The sequence below is a fragment of the Triticum aestivum genome, chromosome 4A, assembly GCF_018294505.1.
Source record: "Triticum aestivum cultivar Chinese Spring chromosome 4A, IWGSC CS RefSeq v2.1, whole genome shotgun sequence".
In the NCBI taxonomy this organism is placed as follows: domain Eukaryota; kingdom Viridiplantae; phylum Streptophyta; class Magnoliopsida; order Poales; family Poaceae; genus Triticum; species Triticum aestivum.
In genome coordinates this window covers 137,300,159-137,322,179 of record NC_057803.1, presented here as the reverse complement: position 1 = coordinate 137,322,179, position 22,021 = coordinate 137,300,159, and the positions used below count along the sequence as shown (strand labels likewise).

The window sequence follows — 22,021 nt, the reverse complement described above, 5'->3', positions numbered from 1 at the left end:
CGGATATCAAGTGAGCCGATCCGATTCCGATGGATCCGATATCTCTCCCGGTCTCCCCCACACGCGCCACACAGGTACTGGAACCGGGTAGCGTAGTCTTGACAATACGCCTGCGTCCTAGGGTAGCGTACTCTTGAAAATACGTGTGCGTGTTCGGGTAGCGGAGAGCAGAGATGGTGCGCCTCACGCGAGCTCCGGGGAGTGGGAAGACCGGAAGAGGCACGCACCAGTGCACCCCCACCGGGATCCCCTTCCCTTACCGCCGCCCCTTTTCTTGGAGGGGAGGAAAAGAAAGCCAAGGGAAGGAGGACAAGTAGCGAGCCCTGAGGAACTTCTCGGCTCGGCTTCTTCTCCAATCCCCTTCATTGCCTTTCCAGTGGTTTCCAAGGCCCGCAGCTAGCTCCGCCGTCGCGCTATCGGGAGGGGGAGGGAGATCAGACTGTGAGATGTCTTCGCCGGAGCCATCGGCGGCGGCGGCCGGGGCGGGCGGCGATGCGGCCGGCCAGAGGGCTCCAGTGGAGCCGCTCCGGCTGCCAACGCCGGAGGAGATCAAGGGGCAGGAGATGATGAACAACTGCGCCGTCCGGAGCGTCCTCAGCGGTGTCATGGGTAATGTTACTCACCACCTCAAACACAAATCTCTTGATGCTATTCAGTTACTGAGTATTTGGAGAAAACCATATTTGTGCCACTGCGGCGCATACAACTCTGTAATTGAATTATGCTGAAATGCCGAGTTAACATGTCTCCATGATCTTGTTCAAATGCCATGCAATCAGAGTTTCTGGATGGTGTGACATGTAACATGGATGTGGTTGTTCATGCTTTAGATGGTTAGTTCTTCACCTGTTTGCCTGAAGAGTTACAAATAAAACGGTGCCAGCTCTGCAGGAGATGAGCTTAATTTTATTTTGAGCAAGTGCGCGTACGAACTTAACTATGTTCATATGTTGATTCGGTTGTACTCACCTGCAGAACTGTCTACTGTTAGTTAGTTACTTTAGCTGCTCAAAATCTTTGGTGGTAATAACAATAAACTCTTTGCTCTTGTTCGATGATCCTTCATGTGAAATGGCATGTCATAATGCATAATGAAGATGCCTTTGTTTCAAGTTCTTTTTTTAGGGTCGTGCCTTTGTTTCAAGTGAACTTGCCTGGGAGAGTTGGGGTCTAAGTTTTTGTAGTGATTCATCAAGTAAAGTTAGGGTCATGAAATCAACCCAATTAAATTCCAGTCCTTAACACATTACCTTTCAAAGACTTTAAGATTGAGAGTCTCCACATGTCAGGTGGCCAAGTATTCGGAAAGTGGTTGGATAAAGTTTCAAGTAGTCTAAGAGGGGTTTTGGTAGAGCATTAGAAAGGTGTTCCTTAACAATGCACGATCGTTTTCCATTGTAGCTACAAGCATTGTGTCATAGGCATAGCACGTGATTTGCGGAAAATAGCAAGGTCGACGGTTATTGAAGGTTGGTCTGATAGTGGTTCAATTTTTTTGTTAAATAGTTTGAAAATATTGTTGTACTGCATTAGAAAGGTTACTGTTTGGCGGTGCACCTCTCTGAATCCTTTTCATGTCAGTGCTGCAAGAAGTATAATGTGATAGACATACATCGCGGCCATCCTGGTAACAGCTTGGTGTTTGATCATGTCAACACTGATGTTGTGGGCTTTCCTAGCCTTATTCGCAACCAATCTGACCGTTGGAAGGTTTGTGTTACCTCTGCCTTGGATGTTTGCCATCTTACCTCCTGGTGTACCCACCAGTCATGTAATGGAGTAGTTTTTCATCTTCTGCCACCCTCCCCCACCTCCGGCTATCAGTTATTCCTTTTAGCATTGGGTATGTGCCTTCCCCTGTTTGCATGCTTGATTGTACAGTTTTTGCGGAGTGAATAAAATCGGTCAGAGTGTGTCTGGTTCTTCCAGTTGTCTCGTAAAAAAAGTTTGCTCTGATCCATTCATTTCATGTTTCTGTTGTTTCTGCTTCAAATGAAGAAACTTAACATTGGATCTAGTGCTACCTAACATTTTCCCCCCAGTATATAGTTACTGTAAATAAGTGCATGCCATAACATTGTGTGTGTGCGCACGCGTTCACGTGTGATTACTAGTAACATTTCACTTGTGCAATATATGTAGTTTTCCAACAGCTTGCTGACATTGTCATGAATCTGGAACATGGCAAAGGCCTGCAATGTTAAAGTATCTATTTTCTGTTTTTGCCCTGTTTAATGATTTGTTTATTGATGGTTTAGAGGATAGAATCAGTGATATTGATACTATGCACTCTATTGTATGTATTACCAAAGTATCACTATTTCCTATAGTTTGACATTTGGTATCCTTAAGACAACAGCCAACAATCAGTGGCTGGATACTCCGTCCTATACTAACTTAGAAGTCATGTTAAGTTGTTGCCTGATGACTTGTGCTTCTCTGCTTGTTAATCATTTGGCGTCAAGCTAAACAGCTTAGAGTATCAGCTATTGGCTTATCCCACAAGGGGCCCACTTACAAGTGCATAATGTTTCATTAAATGGACTTATGGAGTATGCATAGCTGTTATTAACTGCGTAGCTTTCATTCAATAGGGGGTGGTCTTGGTGTACTTATGGGACTATTTTTTGGAGCTTTGGAAAATCCAATAATGGCAGAGGAGATGACAGCAAGGCAACAAATAGTCTACCAGGCAAAACAGATGGGTAGGAAAAGTATGAGCCATGCTAAGACCTTTGCAGTAATGGGCTTGATTTTCTCTGCAGCTGAATGCGTCGTTGAGAAGGTAGATGCAGTGTGACATTTTTTTTCTTCCATTCATGAGCAATTCTGTATTTATTTTTACTTATTTGGACACTTTGAATCGTCACGTCCTGGCAGGCTCGGGCAAAGCATGACATCACCAATTCAGCAGTAGCTGGCTGTGTCACAGGAGGAGCTTTAGCTGCAAAAGGTGTGTTTTTCTTTGTGACAACTGTTGATGAGAACCAACATTAATTTTTACCATGGATCAATTTATGCTCCCAAGAGAATTTCCCTATCTGCAATCATTAGAGATGTTTTAGGTTGGCTTGGGGTGGATGGGCCGACGTTTTATTTGGATGTAAGAAAGGAAGTAACCTCACTCTAAAAGTAGTTTGGTTCTACTAGGGCAAGTTGAAGGGCAGTTGTACTCATCATGTAGTCAGTTTGCCAGGCCAGCAGTTTGTGTCCCAAATTCTCTGATATGAGATTTCAGATAGTTTAACCAATGCTATATGTCTGTCTGTATTTGGGAATTTAGAGATACTCATGATGTAGTTGCTGTGCCAGGTCAGCAGTCTGTTGTGGTGTTTTGACCACTTACCTTGTCTACCCCTTGATTCATTAAGTGCTTAACCAAAGTTGTGATTGCTTATTTTGAAACTTTTTTTTGTCACTTTTGATTCAGCTAATAAAGCAGTAAATCATAATAATAATGACAACGACACTGTGGATTACAATTAGGAAAGCACTCTAGCACCACTAGCAAGTTCTTATGCTGTTGTTGGTTATGCAGTTCAATTTGATATTTCATCCGTAATGGAATTGGTATTTTTCTTGCAGGTGGCCCTCAAGCTACATGTATCGGGTGCGTGGGTTTTGGTGCCTTCTCTGTGGCGATTGAGAAGTTCATGGAGCGATATAACTGAATCGGTGATGGAAACGTTGCATCCTATAAATTGAGTGATGCGTCTTTCTAGCAAGCATTAGCAGGACTCAGCATTGGCTGAAGAACTTTTAGTTTATTTTGCAATATTCAGTCGTTGGCATGTATGTACTCAGAGATGGTGTGACCTAAATTTTACGTCTTGCGACTATCCATCATACTGAGTAGCTATATTGTTTCTCCAGTCTGTAGCCTGTTTGATCTCATGGCATGTGGTATACGCATTTTGACTTATGCAATCTCGTAGCTAGCTGCATTTCTTCCTCCCAGGATTTTGCTCTGCCAAATGCCATGACGATACGATTTTGGGGACAGCACTGCGGTAAGGGAAATATGTAGTTCAAATGCAAATTAAAACTTCTGCTTTCATCTGTGCCGTCACTAGCAGGGGTGTATCTTATATCTTTGCTTTAGAGAAGTCGCTTTAACATATGTGGCTTGTATCTGTGTCTGTTGTCCATTGTTTTGAATGGTTTCAGAGAACTCTATTTGACTTTTTTACTTGTGCTTAGACTACTCACAATGGAAGTAACATAGATAGTAATATCACACATATCTATATAAAATAGATGATGTGGCAAACAATAAATGGAAAAAAGAGGGGAGTGGTAATATAGCTAGTTAGACTAGCCACAATGGATAGTAATATATACATATCCCTAGACTATGTTACTACCTTCATAGTGCAAAGATTCATTTATAGGTTATAGACTCATATTGCATTGGGATATGTGATGTTACAGTAATTAGCTAAGTTACTGCAACTATCTCTCTCTTCATTAACTCATTGCCACATAAACAAAATTGCTGAGTTGGACTTGATGTTCTGCTGAAGTTACTCCCCCTGCAGCTAGTCTTACTAGTAGTATGAGTAACATCACACATATCAAGACAAGATGAGTCTATAGACTCATAAATAAAGTGTTGTATGTTACAATACATATGTTACTCCGCACTATAGAGATAATAACATAAACTAGTAACATATGCATGTTACTAGTCTATGTTACTACCCATTGTGGCTAGTCTTCCCGTCTGCATACCACAGCAATGACTTCAAACCTGCCTGGTCTTGCAATGACTTCAAACCTGCCTGGTCTTGTAGCCTGATAGGCTGACAAAGTAATATTATAGCATTATTATAGCAAATAATAAGCGAGGAGGACCAGTTCTCTCCAGGAGTCAATGCGATTACAGGCCAGTACACTGTGCAAACATGTGCAGTGACTTGTGTCTAGAAGAAAACGTCTACCAACAGCAACCCTACCCTAGAGGTTACAACATCAGCATCAAGAAAGAGGGCACGCTGGGCGATGTAAAATCACACCCAGAAATGACAAGTGCCAAATCTATCTACTGCTAGTCTAGTCGTCGATGATGGAGATGAGCAGGGAGGCCTCCTCAGCATCGGGCCCCCTAGTTTCTGCAGTGAAGGCAAAAACAGAGAGAAGAACAAATCCTGTCAGCTGAAACAATGGAGGCAACACACAAGGATATGGCGGAACTGAGAATAGCAGATCGGCAGTGCACCTGAAGTGGGGAGGTTGGACATGATCTGCTTAACGAGCCCACCGCCGTTGGAGCTCGGCTCGTCGCCTCCCGTCTCCTTCTCCTTGTCCTCGTCCTCACCTATACCGTGATCAACATCTTCCCCGCCGCCGCCGTGGGTCCCATTGCCAGACATGGCCATGCCGATCTTGGAAGCCATGGCGCTCAGTATCCCGGCCTGCTCGCCGCCTTCGTCCTCGTCTTTCCCTCCCCTATTCTCCTCCTCTGCTCCACGGAAGACTGTCAACCAAAGTTGCAGAGGCTGCGCGGCAAAGGTTAACTAAAGCGCGGTAACTTACCTGTGGCCGGCGGGGAGGGAGACGAGCTGGACAGCAGCTTGTGGAAGATGCCATTGCCGGCCGCCTTCTCCCCGTTGCCGTCAGAGGCAGCAAGCGCGCTCCTGTTGCCGTTGCCATTGCCTTCGCCGGTGTCCCCAGCGCCGCCGCTCCCGTTAGCACCCGACATGGCCACGCCGATCTTGGACGCCATGCTGCTGAGAAACCCGCCCTCCTCAGCCACCGCCACCTCCGCCTTCCCCTCCACCGCGCGACCAACGCCGGCCTCCTGCTCTTCCTCTCGCCCGCGCTTCTTCCCCTGCGCCATGGCCTCCTCCTGCTCCCTCCTCTCCGCCTCGCCCACCGAATCCTCCATCACCAACTCAGTACTCAGCTCACCAAAGTGTGTGCGCTACTACTGCAGGAAAGGCAGGAACAGATCAGGTATTATCTTCCAGGAGCCGTGCCGCAGGAGGGATATATAGGCGGCTGGCGGCTGGCGCACACGCGTCCTCCGGAGACGGCCACCATGGCGGCCCCTCGCGTGCTCGGCCTGGGGACGCGTAGCCTGGCGCGCGGGGATTGGCCGGCCGTTGCCGCGATATTTTTAAGGTCGCTTTGTGGGCTGCGCTTTTGTTTTTCCGCTTCTCGATTTTGTGCACGCGAAACCTCCGGCCGGGGCCCGGAGGCAGCGACGTGCCCAGGGCGCGGTGGCCGGTGGATCGCAGGGGCTGTCGGTTGGGATGCATGGGACGGAGAGTGGAGCGTCCAAACTATACTTTACTCCATGGGAGGGAACTGGGCGTCGGGGTCGGTCGGTCTTCACGTGTCCCGGGAATGGGAAGTGCAACTCTGTGTGGTGCTGCATCTGATGCTCGTATTGCTGATGCCATGTGTATCCACAGGAGAGATGCTGCAGCGTAGCTGCTTTGGAAGCATTTCTCGGTTCTCAGCGTTGGAAGCATAAGATAAGTAACGCACGGAAGTAAGTTGAACACAAAATCAGAGTGGCGCAGCGGAAGTGTGGTGGGCCCATAACCCATAGGTCCCAGGATCGAAACTTGGCTCTAATTTGATTTTTTGAATTTTTCTTTTGAATTTGATATTTCTATCTCTTTATTTTCTTGGATTAAACTTCGTTTCTTTTTTCTCTTCGCGAATGGCTTACTCTACTTTCTGTTCTCCTTCAAATATTGATCATCTACACACTTTCCTTTACATGAAGCTTTTTACCTGACGAACTATAAGAACAAGTAGTACAAACTGTTAACGCCACACCAGAAATGCTCGGTGCTTCTTCTCTGAAACCAACACGAGACGCTGAAAAAGGCATTCCAAAAAAAAAAACACGAGACGCTGAAAACAGCATGCATTTTCTCCTTGTAATACCACAACTCGAAACCTGGCTCTGATATGATTTTTTGAATTTTTCTTTTGGATTTGATATTTCTATCTGTTTATTTTCCTGGATCGAAACTTGGCTCTGATATGATTTTTTGAATTTTTCTTTTGGATTTGATATTTCTATCTGTTTATTTTCCTGGATTAAACTTCGTTTCTTTTTTCTCTTCGCGAATGGCTTACTCTACTTTCTGTTCTCCTCCAAATATTGATCATCTACACACTTTCCTTTACACGAAGCTTTTTACCTGACGAACCATAAGAACAAGTAGTACAAACTGTTAACGCCACACCAGAAATGCTCGGTGCTTCTTCTCTGAAACCAACACGAGACGCTGAAAAAGGCATTCAAAAAAAACACGAGACGCTGAAAACAGCATGCATTTTCTCCTTGTAATACCACAACTCGAAACCTGGCTCTGATATGATTTTTTGAATTTTTCTTTTGGATTTGATATTTCTATCTGTTTATTTTCCTGGATTGAACTTCGTTTCTTTTTTCTCTTCGCGAATGGCTTACTCTACTTTCTGTTCTCCTCCAAATATTGATCATCTACACACTTTCCTTTACACGAAGCTTTTTACCTGACGAACCATAAGAACAAGTAGTACAAACTGTTAACACCACACCAGAAATGCTCGGTGCTTTTTCTCTGAAACCAACACGAGACGCTGAAAAAGGCATTCAAAAAAAACACGAGACGCTGAAAACAGCATGCATTTTCTCCTTGTAATACCACAACTCGAAACCTGGCTCTGATATGATTTTTTGAATTTTTCTTTTAGATTTGATATTTCTATCTGTTTATTTTCCTGGATTGAACTTCGTTTCTTTTTTCTCTTCGCGAATGGCTTACTCTACTTTCTGTTCTCCTCCAAATATTGATCATCTACATACTTTTCTTTACACGAAGTTTTTTACCCGACGAACCATAAGAACAAGTAGTACAAACTGTTAACGCCACACCAGAAATGCTCGGTGCTTCTTCTCTGAAACCAACACGAGACGCTGAAAAAGGCATTAAAAAAACACACGAGACGCTGAAAACAGCATGCATTTTCTCCTTGTAATACCACAACTCGAAACCTGGCTCTGATATGATTTTTTGAATTTTTCTTTTGGATTTGATATTTCTATCTGTTTATTTTCCTGGATTGAACTTCGTTTCTTTTTTCTCTTCGCGAATGGCTTACTCTACTTTCTGTTCTCCTCCAAATATTGATCATCTACACACTTTCCTTTACACGAAGCTTTTTACCTGACGAACCATAAGAACAAGTAGTACAAACTGTTAACACCACACCAGAAATGCTCGGTGCTTTTTCTCTGAAACCAACACGAGACGCTGAAAAAGGCATTCAAAAAAAACACAAGACGCTGAAAACAGCATGCATTTTCTCCTTGTAATACCACAACTCGAAACCTGGCTCTGATATGATTTTTTGAATTTTTCTTTTGGATTTGATATTTCTATCTGTTTATTTTCCTGGATTGAACTTCGTTTCTTTTTTCTCTTCGCGAATGGCTTACTCTACTTTCTGTTCTCCTCCAAATATTGATCATCTACACACTTTCCTTTACACGAAGCTTTTTACCTGACGAACCATAAGAACAAGTAGTACAAACTGTTAACGCCACACCAGAAATGCTCGGTGCTTCTTCTCTGAAACCAACACGAGACGCTGAAAAAGGCATTCAAAAAAAACACGAGACGCTAAAAACAGCATGCATTTTCTCCTTGTAATACCACAACTCAAAACCTGGCTCTGATATGATTTTTTGAATTTTTCTTTTGGATTTGATATTTCTATCTGTTTATTTTCCTGGATTGAACTTCATTTCTCTTTTCTCTTCGCGAATGGCTTACTCTACTTTCTGTTCTCCTCCAAATATTGATCATCTACACATTTTCCTTTACACGAAGCTTTTTACCTGACGAACCATAAGAACAAGTAGTACAAACTGTTAACACCACACCAGAAATGCTCGGTGCTTTTTCTCTGAAACCAACACGAGACGCTGAAAAAGGCATTCAAAAAAAAACACGAGACGCTGAAAACAGCATGCATTTTCTCCTTGTAATACCACAACTCGAAACCTGGCTCTGATATGATTTTTTGAATTTTTCTTTTGGATTTGATATTTCTATCTGTTTATTTTCCTGGATTGAACTTTGTTTCTTTTTTCTCTTCGCGAATGGCTTACTCTACTTTCTGTTCTCCTCCAAATATTGATCATCTACACACTTTCCTTTACACGAAGCTTTTTACCTGACGAACCATAAGAACAAGTAGTACAAACTGTTAACGCCACACCAGAAATGCTCGGTGCTTCTTCTCTGAAACCAACACGAGACGCTGAAAAAGGCATTCAAAAAAAAACACGAGACGCTAAAAACAGCATGCATTTTCTCCTTGTAATACCACAACTCAAAACCTGGCTCTGATATGATTTTTTGAATTTTTCTTTTGGATTTGATATTTCTATCTGTTTATTTTCCTGGATTGAACTTCATTTCTTTTTTCTCTTCGCGAATGGCTTACTCTACTTTCTGTTCTCCTCCAAATATTGATCATCTACACATTTTCCTTTACACGAAGCTTTTTACCTGACGAACCATAAGAACAAGTAGTACAAACTGTTAACACCACACCAGAAATGCTCGGTGCTTTTTCTCTGAAACCAACACGAGACGCTGAAAAAGGCATTCAAAAAAAACACGAGACGCTGAAAACAGCATGCATTTTCTCCTTGTAATACCACAACTCGAAACCTGGCTCTGATATGATTTTTTGAATTTTTCTTTTGGATTTGATATTTCTATCTGTTTATTTTCCTGGATTGAACTTCGTTTCTTTTTTCTCTTCGCGAATGGCTTACTCTACTTTCTGTTCTCCTCCAAATATTGATCATCTACACACTTTCCTTTACACGAAGCTTTTTACCTGACGAACCATAAGAACAAGTAGTACAAACTGTTAACGCCACACCAGAAATGCTCGGTGCTTCTTCTCTGAAACCAACACGAGACGCTGAAAAAGGCATTAAAAAAAACACGAGACGCTGAAAACAGCATGCATTTTCTCCTTGTAATACCACAACTGTTAAGGATCACATGTGCGGCGCCAACACAACTGTCAAGACGATCGTACAAACGCGATGAGCAGAGGCGCCTGTGATATGATCGCATCGCCAGCTCCCAGGTGAAAACCGATTCCGCGGCGCTGATGTCGTGAAAATCATCATGTCCAACTCGTGAAAATATTTGAAACAGCCCCCGGCCCCTCCACCCTCACACACGGCGTTTGATTAGATTAGATCGGATTGTATTAACCCACCAACCCGCATCTGCATACATATTTGATCCCTCCCTGATTAAGCGGTTGATTTGCCGGAGGGAAACAGTTGCAGGCGTGCCATAAACTAGGGTTAAAGAAGCGTTTCCATCGGATCGTCACTAACCCATGCCATGCCATCACTAGTTAAATGAGGAGGGGGGAGGTCATGCTTCCGTCGCGTGCCCCTCCACCATCTGGACATGTTGTTGCCGTGCAGTGCCCCTCTCTCTCTCGCCGGAGCGCCCCGCCCCCTATATGTACGCCGGTGCCACCCTGCAGTGTGATCTCGTCGGGGGGCACCGGAGGTTGGTGCGGTGCTGGGGTTCTCGAGCTATATTATCTATCACCGTTTGGCTGCTTGTTGTAGAAGGGGAGGGGGAGGAGGGTGGTGCCGGCCGGGATGGGGCGGCCGCCGTGCTGCGACAAGGCCAACGTGAAGAAGGGGCCGTGGACGGCGGAGGAGGACGCCAAGCTGCTGGCCTACACCTCCAACCATGGCACCGGCAACTGGACCTCTGTTCCCCAGAGGGCAGGTCGGAACCCTCTCCCCCGGCCGGCCGGATCGGCGTCTGGCATCGAAATGGTGTTGGTTTTGCATGGTTTCTGGCTGATGTGTGTTGCGTCATGGATGGGTGCGTGCTGCAGGGCTGAAGCGGTGCGGGAAGAGCTGCAGGCTGAGGTACACCAACTACCTGAGGCCCAACCTCAAGCACGAGAACTTCACGCAGGAGGAGGAGGAGCTCATCGTCACCCTCCATGCCATGCTGGGAAGCAGGTGCATCTCTGTACATGCATGTCATCCATCGGTTACTTTCTCGATTTTGTCATCAAGTTTTCGGTGAATGCGAAACTTTGCTATGGACAGACTACTGTTTCTGTCATCATTCCTGCTATAAACTTTGCATCCATATACTCTAGCGTACGTTCAGATCTTATAGATTTATGGAAGTTCTAAAAACCTCACGTTGGTGTATCATTCAGACAATTGCTCATACACCGGAAATCACGTCCTACTTCTATTCAAGAATTTACTTTAGCCGTTCATTCATAAAGTAGAAACAAATGTAGTTTAATCCAGTAACCAGTCTCGTGTCTACGGTTCTTCTGAATATATTCTGTTTCCTGGTAGAATGTAGTGAAAAGCTGAATATTGGGTGAAGAACAGATCTGAATAGCTGTCTTAAATTGATAGTGTTTGACAGAAAATACTCCACACTGAGCGTAATATAACATGAAAGTACGTGTACGTGTTGGGTGCATGCAGGTGGTCTCTGATCGCGAACCAGCTGCCGGGGCGGACGGACAACGACGTCAAGAATTACTGGAACACCAAGCTGAGCAAGAAGCTGCGGCAGCGGGGCATCGACCCCATCACCCATCGCCCCATCGCCGACCTCATGCAGAGCATCGGCACCCTCCCCATCCGCCCGCCGCCCAGCGCCGCGGGTGCCTCCTCGTCCTCCTACATCCCCGTGAACCCAGCGGCGGCGCCGGGGCTCCAGCCGCTGCACGACGACGTCAAATACCACGCAGTCCTGAACCACCACCAGCAGCAGGTCATCACGCTCCTCGACCCCGACGCGCCAGGGGCGGCGGCGTCCCCGGACCACCAGCTCAAGTGGAGCGACTTCCTTGCCGACGACGCCGCCGCCTTCGAGGCGGCGCCGCAGGTGGTTCTTGGTCAGTACCAGGAGGCCGCGGTGGCTGGTGGCGGAGCAGCGTATGGAGACACTGATAGTATTGCAGCCGATGGTGTCGGCGGGGGCGGGGAGGATAGCGCAGCGTCAGCGTTCATCGACGCGATGCTGGACAGCGACAAAAAGATGGGCGTGGACCAGCTCATCGCCGACCTGCTCGCCGACCCGGCATACTACTACGGCGGAGGCTCTTCCTCTTCGACGTCGGAGCTGGGGCGGGGCGGTTGATCATTTATTTAACTACTAGAGGTTACATATCTTACATTGGGACGGTATTTAAGCATATTTAGGGCATCACATTTTCGTTTGAACTTTTTTTTTGCGTGAAAACTTTCGATCTATTTATCAACTGTCAAGGTAGTACAAAGAACACTAGAAGTAAAATTTACATCCAGGTCCGTAGACCACCTAGCGACGACTACAATCACTAGAGCGAGCCGAAGGCGCGCCGCCGTCATCGCCCCTCCCTCGTCGGAGCCGGGCAAACATTGTTGTAGTAGACAGTCGGGAAGTCGTCGTGCTACCAGCGCACCAGAACAACAACCGCCGCCGATGAAGAGAAGCATAGACCGGAAGGATCCAACCTGCAGACACTCACACATAGACGAACAAAGACCAGATCCAGTTGGATCCACCAAAGACAAACATCGACCGGATCCCACGAGATCCGCCGGAGACAAACCTCCACACGCCTTTCGATGATGCTTGAAACATCACCGGGACAGGGGCTAGGCGGGGAGGACCTTATTCCATCTTCAAGAAGACGCCGCCGCCTCATCTTCTTGAGCATGGCACAAACCCTAACAAAACTCAGAAAAGCATCTAAAAACGAAGCCCTCCCGCCGGCAAGGGCCGGGATCCACCGTGCCTCCATGATCCGAGGACCATAAAAGATAAGGCGGACCAGCGGCGCCGACGAGAGGCAAGGAAACCCTAGATAGGAGTTCGGGCGTGGGCTTCTGTTTTCACCTCCGATTTAGTTGCCTCATAACAAATTGGTTTAGCACGTAGTTACATTTTCGTTTTAACTTGTTATTGGTATTCTATTCCCACCCCGATCAATGATGAGCTGATTAAAAGTGCGTTTTTGCTTTTTAAGAAATCTAGTCAATATGTATGTGTAATGCTTAAATTAAAAGTATATTAAGTGCATGCGGATATTAAGTATGATATTATTTTTGTGTTATTATGTGATTAGTATTATTTTTTAGCATGAAATTAACTGCACGCTAAACATGTTGAGCGCTCGACATTGAAGCAGTCTAGGTCGTTGGATTGACATGATTTGATGGGCGAGATTAATTGAATTTGCCTTTTTAGGTCTTTTTATATTGGTATAATATAATATAATAAATATAAATATAAATGATTAAGCGTGAGCTGATTTGATGTCTTTGTGGCAAACAAACGGGTAGATTGTGTAGGATTACTTTTTCTTTTCTTGAGTTGTGTGTAGACTCTTTTTTTTAAACTGTCATAATGGCTTCTTTACTGCTTAAATCAAACTTACATCATGGATTATCAAAGGCATTATAGAGCTAGGAGGATCATCTACCCAAACTAAACTCTCCAGCCGACCGTCCTTAGTCAATGAGGTTTGCATCTCTAGGTCAGAACGAGCAAATTCTTCATTCTTCATAAATAGAAGCTGCAGCCGATGCTGTAAATCCTCCATTCTTCAATGTTGACATCACTTCAAGGCAATCAGATTGGTTGATGAGTTTCTCGCACCCCACTTGATTAGCTAGATGACTTCGGTTAAGACATGCTTGGGCCTCTGCCATCGCTGCATCCACAACAGCAATTGGGTAGCAACTCGCAGCAATAAAATGCCTCTATCATTCTTGGTACATGCACCATTAGCTCCTCTTTCATTGTTCACATCAAAACCCGCATCTACGTTCATTGTCACAAATCCCTCTGTAGCTTTGCACCATTGGCTTTTTCTAGTCTTCACCATTTTATTCAGAGCACACACATAGTTTGAAGTTAGAACCTCAATAGAAATAACAGCATGTGGTACAGTTCGCAAGCTTTCTCCATGCACAAGTTGCCTTCTTCTCCATCAAATGTACCACACTGTCGTTAGTAAAGTTCCTTGCAGATTTGAGATATTTGCGACAGCAATATGTGAAAACTTCCGAACCAATAGATATTCAAGTACTGCACTCCCAACACGATCAACAACACATGCCTCTTTATTCACCTCTTTTAAACCCATCTTCCTCCGGATCGCCATAGCTCAAACACAAGAAAATAAAGTGTGCTTTATATCTTCACAGAATGTATTACACACCAGACAAATACTATTATTTCCAATATACGGATTAGCCAGACCCCTATGGCAAGGCAATATACCAAGAAGGCACTTCCGGCCAAAATTTTTATCTTTGCTGGTAGTGAACACTTCCAAAAATCCTTCCATGCCATGTTCAAACCTGACGCTCCGAACCCATCTATCTTTCGAAGAGAGCCATCGAACTGTGCTTCCCACTGCCTATGATATGAAGAGCGCACAGTGAACAAGCCATACTTTTGAAATCTCCAAGCAACAAAATCATTCATCCCAAAATATTTATCTTACAAGCTCTTCATCCCACATTCCAGAAATTGGGTCACTAAGGTCCTGCACATTAGGAAACAAGCAATGTCCTTCGGGAGTTAATATTTTACCATCTGGGCTCGAGGGAATCCAAGAGTCTTCCCGAATATCTATTTGTTAACCATCTCACACTCACCATATTGCTCCCTTAATAAAATTTTGCAGCCATACTGTAGGATCGGAAGTATGTCTAGAGGGAGGGGGTGATTAGACTACTTGACCAAATAAAAATCTAGGCTTTTCCCAATTTTAAGTCTTGGCAGATTTTAGCAACTTAGCACAAGTCAAGCAATCAACCTACACATGCAAGTCTAAGAGTATAGCAGTGGAATGTAAAACATTTGCATATGAAGGTAAAGGGAGGAGTTTGGAGGGAGCAAACGCAATGTAGACACGGAGATTTTTGGCGTGGTTCCGATAGGTGGTGCTATCGTACATCCACGTTGATGGAGACTTCAACCCATGAATGGTAACTGTTGGGGATATTACCACTAGGTGTAAACCGGCCTACTTGGGCCGGGTTAACTTCATTAGCAGCGTAAACAGATGAAGGCCCAAGGCCTGTAGTCGGTTAAAACATGTAGCCGTAAACCGGCCCGATGTAAGACTTGTATTGTAAGTAAGGAATAGAGATACCAACCGAAATACGAGTATGAACCGGTTGGGACTCTATGGATTGTCGGGCGTCACCCGTGTTTATAAGGGGACGACCCGGCGGCGGTTCAGAGAGACAACCACAACTCGAGCCTAGGCGAAGCTTGTTTGCTCCCTAGCCATCGAGATCATATCAATTCCATCACAACTAGACGTAGGCTTTTACCTTCATCGAAGGGGCCGAACTAGTATAAAACCCTCGTGTCTTTGTGTCCGCTTTAACCCCTTCAAGTAAACTCGTAGCGATGGCTCCACGACTAAGTCCTTTCGCTAGGATATCTGCCGTGACAAATCCACGACAGTTGGCGCCCACCGTGGGGCTATCGCACGATGGTTTGACGATCTTGGAGGGCAAGCTCAAGGGACTCGAAGGCTATGTTGTGGGCCGGATGACCAAGAGTCGTCGGGGAAGGATCTACATTGACGATGCAGGATGGGGTCCCGAGGCCGATTCGATCGAGTACGGGTACCGGGTCCCCTTTGGTGGCATACACGTTTTCATTGGCAAAATCGGTGAGCCTGGGCCTGAGCCGGACATCTGCACCAACCTCATCGAGACGGCTCAGTGTGCGAGATCAACCTGGGCTAAACCGGCCGTGAAGCGTGTCTTCATTGGAGTCATCCACGAAGCAGAGCGTGAGGACAAATCAGAACACGGTAGGGAGACCGTCGTCTATTCCGATGACGAGTCCTCGACCGGAGAGACCGAATCGCTATACCAGTTGCAAGACGACCAGATTAGGGGCTGTTCAGATGGCGACAGTATTCCGGACCCCCCGGGCCAGGTCAACCGGGTTGGAATATTTATGGCCGGCACACAGGCGGCGAATCACTCCTCGACCGCCGCAGCAATGCTCTCCGGATCAGCAGCGGCAGCCGTAGCAGGGGCAGGAGGCCTTGTGCGCCCGCCGGTTCAAGTTCTATCTGATCTGTTTGATGCACTAGCCGCGCTTATGGCAGAGGACAATCCGGCGGATCAGGAGGCCCATAATGCAGAAATCGTAAAGGTGAAAGAGCAGATCGTGCAAGCCAAAACAGATCTGGCAGCAGAAAAAGACAGGATGGCTGCAGAGCGGGCCGCTTTGGACGCCCAGGCCTATAAACTCATGCTTGACCAGAACGCATCACAGGAGGTTTTGAAACGGAAGCACAGATCACGCATGCCGTTAGGGTTTGACCCCCGAAATCTCTTTCACACTCCAGGAGCTTGACCCAGTAATCCGCCACAGTACCCGGAGACAAACCGGATTGAGGCGCCAGGACCAGGGGGGATGGTCCAACCTCGCCTGATGGAACCTCCTCAGCAGAACATTATAAATTTTCCGCCGGTCCAGGCGCCCCCAGGTCATTATTCTAATCCTATGGACAACCTTGTTGCAGCTGCCGCGCGATTAGAGGCCATCCCAGTTGAAGGGGATTCTCCGCAAGCGATAGAGACGCGCCGGGTTAAGGAGCTTCTCCAGACTGCGCTGATTCAGCAGGAAGCATATTCATACAGCCGTGATCGGATTCACTCTACGCCCCGTCCAAGCCGGAGCTATAGCAGGCGCATGGATGAACCGGCTATATCGAGCAATGCGCGAGGATGTGAAGCAGCACATGGCAATAGCCCGGCAGGCGGTGTTCGCGAGGCTCAGGATGTGGTGGACCGGGCCCGGACACGGAGGGAAGCCGAGTTAGCAGCGCAGGATGGTGCGGATCAACTTACACCAGTTCGTCCTACCACCTTTGCCGGACCAGGAGTCACATCCGCTTTGGGAGTGCCTTGTTTAATCCCCGCTTTACACAATGTGCGCCTGCCCAAAGATTTCAAGGGTCCACGAAAGGTGCCGAATTACACTGCCGATTTACCCCCCGAAGCATGGGTAGAGAGTTATGAGATGGCCATGGAAATGCTGGACGTGGATGAGGCCGCATGTGCAAAATACTTCACCATGATGCTTGAGGGCACGGCTCGTACTTGGTTAAAGAGCCTGCCACCCAATTCTATCAGCTCATGGGCCCAGTTGCGGGCCCGGTTTATACAGAATTTTAAGGATACCTGTAAGCAGCCCAAGTCCATAGTAGACCTGGCGGCTTGTGTCCAGGAGGAAGGAGAATCAACAACCCGTTGGGTGCGCCGCGTTTCGGAAATTTTGCACTCGTCTGACAGGATTAATGCTGATTCTGCGAAATTAACTCTGGAAGGCAACTGCCGGTTTGAGCCTCTAAAATTGAAGTTGGGACGCATGAAGCGGTTCTATAATGACATGGGAACCCTCATGGCCGCTTTAGTGAAGTATGCTGATTCGGACAGTACCAAGGATCCCGAGCCTAATGATGATGAAGCAGGGAAGGGAAAGAAGAATAGCAACTCCAAACAGCAGCAGTACAAACTAGCGGGTCATGGAAACGGTGGCAAGCGCAAAGCGGATGGCAGCGTGGACTTTGTGGCCAACACTAATGCACAGGACAGGGGGCAGCGGCGCAGAGGTAAAGCGGCAAATCGTAATGGGGCTCCCAATCCTAACGCAAGCCGTTTGAACTATTTGTTGAATTAGCCTTGCCCGAAGCACGGGACGAAGGAGGCGCCGGCTAACCATCTTTGGAAAGATTGTTATATCATGCAGGAGTTCAAAAACTCTAATGCTTTCCGGTATGATCACGGATCAGGTGGCGGTTCAGGATCCGGTTTCCACGGGCCGGATCATGATGGAGCTTCCGGTTCAGGTCGCAATCAGGGCGGTCACAATCACCAGAATAATCAGAACAGCCAGCAGCAGCAGCAGCAGTCAGGTTATCAGAGCCAGCCAAAACAGTTGAACAATGGGCAATATCATGTTTTCACAACTAGTTTGGATAAGCGCGACCGAAAACTCCACAAGCGAGCGGTGAATTCTGTTGAACCGGCCTTACCACGTTACTTGCGCTGGTCGGAGCAGCCTATCGTATGGAGCAGAGAGGATCACCCACCCCGGGTTGATAACCCGGGCCAGCTAGCATTAGTGGTAGACCCTCAGGTGGGGGGTTATAAATTCACCAAGGTACTCATGGATGGAGGAAGCAGTATTAACATACTATACTATGAGACATTCCGGCGCATGGGACTAACAGACAAGGATCTCAGACCGTCGAATACGGTATTCCATGGTGTTGTGCCAGGCAAATCTGCATATCCTGTTGGTAAGATAGCCCTAGATGTGGCTTTTGGGGACGAGCACGACTCCCGGTCGGAAAAACTAACATTTGAGGTGGTGAAGATCCGGAGCCCGTATCACGCCTTGTTTGGCCGGCTGACTTACGCCAAGTTCATGGCGCGGCCTTGTTATATCTACTTGCAGCTCAAGATGCCGGGTTACAAGGGGACCATAACGGTTCATGGGAGCCGTAGGGTCGCTTTGGAATGTGAGGAAGGTGATGCGGCTTATGCAGAGTCAGTCTGTGCCACGAAGGAGTTGAAGTATTATAAGGACAATGTTGATCCGGCGGATATGACCCCTTTAAAGAAGCCAACTACAGAGCATGATTCAGATCTGAAGTTCAAATCGGCAGCTGAGACCAAGCTTGTTGACTTCGGGCCCGGCGATTCGTCCAAGCAGTTCACTATCAGTGCCAACCTGGATCCCAAATAGGAAAGCGCGCTCATCGAGTTCATCCGTGAGAATCGGGACATTTTTGCATGGAAGCCGTCTGACATGCCAGGTGTACCGAGGGAACTCGCTGAGCACACTCTTAATGTGGATCCTAAGTATAAACCGGTGAAACAGTTCCTCCGCCGGTTTAACGAAGAAAGACGCAAAGCCATTGGAGAGGAAGTAGCCAGGCTTTTAGCAGCTGGTTTTATTATTGAGGTGTTCCATCCAGAGTGGCTTGCTAATCCGGTGCTGGTTCTTAAGAAAAACGGCACTTGGCGTATGTGTGTGGATTACACAGATCTTAACAAAGCCTGTCCGGCAGATCCTTTTGCCCTCCCCCGTATTGACCAGATCATTGATGCCACGGCGGATTGTGAGCGTTTGAGTTTTTTGGATGCATACTCTAGATATCATCAGATCAAGATGGCGGTTAAGGACCAGGAGAAAACAGCATTTATTACTCCCTTTGGAGCCTTCTGCTATGTATCTATGCCCTTCGGGCTCAAGAGTGCCCAAGCCACCTATCAACGGTGTGCACAGAATTGCCTGCATGATCAGATCGGCCGCAATGTGCACGCCTATGTGGATGATATTGTAGTAAAATCAAGACAGAAGGAGACGCTGGTGGATGATTTGAAGGAGACCTTTGACAACTTGCGAGCTTACAGGATGATGCTTAATCCGGCCAAGTGTGTTTTTGGTGTTCCGGCAGGCAAGTTACTGGGTTTTCTGGTGTCTAAGAGAGGAATTGAGGCTAATCCGGAGAAGATTACGGCTATTACATCCCTAGCTAAACCGAAGTGTATCAATGATGTTCAGCGTTTGGCGGGCCGAATCGCTGCGCTGAGCCGGTTTATCAGCCGCCTCGGGGAGAAGGCTATCCCTTTGTATCAAATGCTGAGGAAGACAGACAATTTCATCTGGAGTCCAGCTGCTGATGAGGCATTTGAGGACCTGAAGCGGCAGTTAGCCAATCCGCCTGTTCTTGCAGCTCCGGTCGACAAGGAGCCACTATTATTATACGTAGCGGCCAATGCTCGGGCAGTTAGCGTGGCTATTGTGGTGGAACGCAAAGAGGCAGGCAAGGAATATCCGGTTCAGCGGCCGGTTTATTATATCAGCGAGGTGCTTATTGAATCCAAGCAAAGGTATCCGCATTGGCAGAAGCTGGTCTATGGTGTTTTTATGGCCAGTCGGAAGTTGAAGCAGTATTTTCAAGGGCACCCCATCACAGTGGTCAGTTCAGCTCCCTTGGGTGATATTATACAGAACCGGGAGGCGACTGGCCGGATTGCCAAGTGGGCTATAGAGCTTGGGCCACACGGACTGAAGTACGTGCCTCGGACGGCAGTGAAGTCTCAAGCACTTGTTGATTTCATCAATGACTGGACGGAGTTACAAGCACCAGAGGAGAAGCCGGATCACACATATTGGACTATTCATTTTGACGGATCCAGGCAATTGGAAGGCTCGGGGGCTGGAGTCGTATTAACTTCCCCACGAGGTGATAAGTTTTGTTATGTTCTCCGCTTAATGTTCCCTTGTACTAATAATGCAGCTGAGTACGAAGCTTTGCTCCATGGTCTCCGGATGGCTAAAGAGATGAATTTAAGCCGGGTTAAGTGCTTTGGTGACTCGGACCTAGTGGCTCAACAGGTGTCTGGCACTTGGGATTCTAAGGACCCGCTCATGGCTGCATATCGTCGGGAAGTGGATAATATTGCAGGTTGTTTCAAGGGTTATCAAGTGGATCATGTGGACCGTCGGAAGAATGAAGCGGCGGATGCTTTAAGCCGGTTGGGCTCTCAGCGTAAACCGGTCCGGCCTAACATCTTTTTGGACGTGTTGCACAGCCCGTCAGTCAAGCTCCCAGGTGAGGTGGATTTGGCTATCCCTGATCCGGAGGCTCAATTGGTGGCAGCCCTGCATGTTATTCCGGATTGGACAGTTCCTTATCTTGCGTACATGAACCGGGGGAGTTACCAGAGGATGAGATTCTGGCCAGGCAGATAGTCCGGCGATCCAAGTCTATGACGATTGTCAATGGTGAATTACATCATTGCAGTGTATCAGGGGCGTTTCAACGTTGTGTTTCTCCTGAGGAAGGCTGTGAAATCTTAAGAGAAATCCATGAAGGGGATTGTGGACACCACGCCGGTTCAAAGTCTCTGGTGGCAAAGGCGTTTCGTCACGGGTTCTACTGGTTGACAGCGCATGCTGATGCGGAGGACTTGGTTAAACGGTGTGATGGATGTCAGAAATTTTCAAGGCGTGCTCATGTGCCGGCTCAAGAATTGAGGATGATCCCAATAACATGGCCGTTTGCAACTTGGGGGCTGGATATGGTTGGGCCTTTTAAAAGATCCAAGGATAAGAAAACCCACCTTTTGGTGGCAGTTGACAAATTTACCAAGTGGGTTGAAGCGGAGCCTGTCAGCAAGTGTGATGCAGCAACAGCGGTGCAGTTCATCAAGAAGGTGATTTTCCGGTTTGGTTTTCCACACAGTATCATTACTGACAATGGTACCAATTTATCCAAGGGCGCTATGAAGGAGTTCTGTGAACGTGAGCACATCCGACTTGACGTGTCGTCAGTGGCACACCCCCAGTCCAATGGACAGGCAGAACGAGCTAATCAGGAAATCTTGCGAGGCATCAAACCCCGGCTTTTGGTCCCATTGCAAAGAACACCAGGATGTTGGGTTGAAGAGCTACCATCTGTATTATGGAGTATCAATACTACGCCAAACCGGTCCACAGGATACACGCCATTTTTCATGGTCTATGGAGCAGAGGCAGTTCTCCCTAGTGACATCCGGCACGATTCGCCTCGTGTGGCAGCTTATGTTGAAGCAGACAATGAGACAGCACGGCAAGACGCTTTGGACCTATTGGACGAGGAGCGTGATATAGCGGCTGCCCGTTCGGCGATTTACCAGCAAGATCTTCGTCGCTATCACAGTCGCCGGGTTAGAACCAGAACTTTTCAAGAAGGAGATTTGGTGCTTCGACTCATCCAAGATCAAACGGATATGCACAAGTTATCCCCACCTTGGGAGGGACCTTTCGTGGTCAGCAAGAATTTGCACAACGGGTCGTACTATCTGATTGATATTCGAGGGCATCAAGACTCACGTACATCAGAGGAGGAGACCAACAGGCCGTGGAATATAGCTCATCTTCGGCCTTACTATACTTGAGCC

At 47.0% G+C, this 22,021-nt stretch overlaps 3 protein-coding genes across 3 annotated transcripts; 2 read left to right on the top strand and 1 right to left on the bottom strand.

Moving 5' to 3' along the window:
* The first annotated feature begins 226 nt into the window (after positions 1-226).
* On the top strand, positions 227-3,927 carry LOC123085606 (mitochondrial import inner membrane translocase subunit TIM22-4). The gene is made up of 4 exons (XM_044507268.1): positions 227-609; positions 2,595-2,785; positions 2,881-2,953; positions 3,586-3,927. The coding sequence occupies exons 1-4, from the start codon at positions 447-449 to the stop codon at positions 3,669-3,671; spliced, it is 513 nt and encodes a 170-aa protein (XP_044363203.1). The 5' UTR covers positions 227-446; the 3' UTR covers positions 3,672-3,927.
* A 653-nt stretch (positions 3,928-4,580) lies between these two features.
* On the bottom strand, positions 4,581-6,088 carry LOC123085604 (glycine-rich cell wall structural protein 1.0). The gene is made up of 3 exons (XM_044507266.1): positions 5,536-6,088; positions 5,219-5,461; positions 4,581-5,111 (listed from the first exon to the last, which is right to left on the bottom strand). The coding sequence occupies exons 1-3, from the start codon at positions 5,885-5,887 to the stop codon at positions 5,053-5,055; spliced, it is 654 nt and encodes a 217-aa protein (XP_044363201.1). The 5' UTR covers positions 5,888-6,088; the 3' UTR covers positions 4,581-5,052.
* Positions 6,089-10,525: 4,437 nt separating this feature from the next.
* On the top strand, positions 10,526-12,336 carry LOC123081862 (myb-related protein Zm38). Its single transcript, XM_044504372.1, has 3 exons — positions 10,526-10,784; positions 10,897-11,026; positions 11,516-12,336. Exons 1-3 carry the CDS (start codon positions 10,652-10,654, stop codon positions 12,174-12,176), a joined length of 924 nt encoding a protein of 307 aa, XP_044360307.1. The 5' UTR covers positions 10,526-10,651; the 3' UTR covers positions 12,177-12,336.
* The last annotated feature ends 9,685 nt before the right edge of the window (positions 12,337-22,021 follow it).

Excerpts from the sequence above, each read along its gene's own strand:
- LOC123085606 (XM_044507268.1), top strand. The coding sequence starts at position 447 with ATGTCTTCGCCGGAGCCATCGGCGGCGGCGGCCGGGGCGGGCGGCGAT. Across the intron at positions 2,786-2,880 it reads CTGAATGCGTCGTTGAGAAG|GCTCGGGCAAAGCATGACAT; the intron begins GTAGATGCAGTG and ends ACGTCCTGGCAG. Across the intron at positions 2,954-3,585 it reads AGGAGCTTTAGCTGCAAAAG|GTGGCCCTCAAGCTACATGT; the intron begins GTGTGTTTTTCT and ends TTTTTCTTGCAG.
- LOC123085604 (XM_044507266.1), bottom strand. The coding sequence starts at position 5,887 with ATGGAGGATTCGGTGGGCGAGGCGGAGAGGAGGGAGCAGGAGGAGGCC. Across the intron at positions 5,462-5,535 it reads TCCCTCCCCGCCGGCCACAG|AGGAGGAGAATAGGGGAGGG; the intron begins GTAAGTTACCGC and ends TCCGTGGAGCAG. Across the intron at positions 5,112-5,218 it reads GTCCAACCTCCCCACTTCAG|AAACTAGGGGGCCCGATGCT; the intron begins GTGCACTGCCGA and ends CCTTCACTGCAG.
- LOC123081862 (XM_044504372.1), top strand. The coding sequence starts at position 10,652 with ATGGGGCGGCCGCCGTGCTGCGACAAGGCCAACGTGAAGAAGGGGCCG. Across the intron at positions 10,785-10,896 it reads CTCTGTTCCCCAGAGGGCAG|GGCTGAAGCGGTGCGGGAAG; the intron begins GTCGGAACCCTC and ends TGCGTGCTGCAG. Across the intron at positions 11,027-11,515 it reads CATGCCATGCTGGGAAGCAG|GTGGTCTCTGATCGCGAACC; the intron begins GTGCATCTCTGT and ends GGGTGCATGCAG.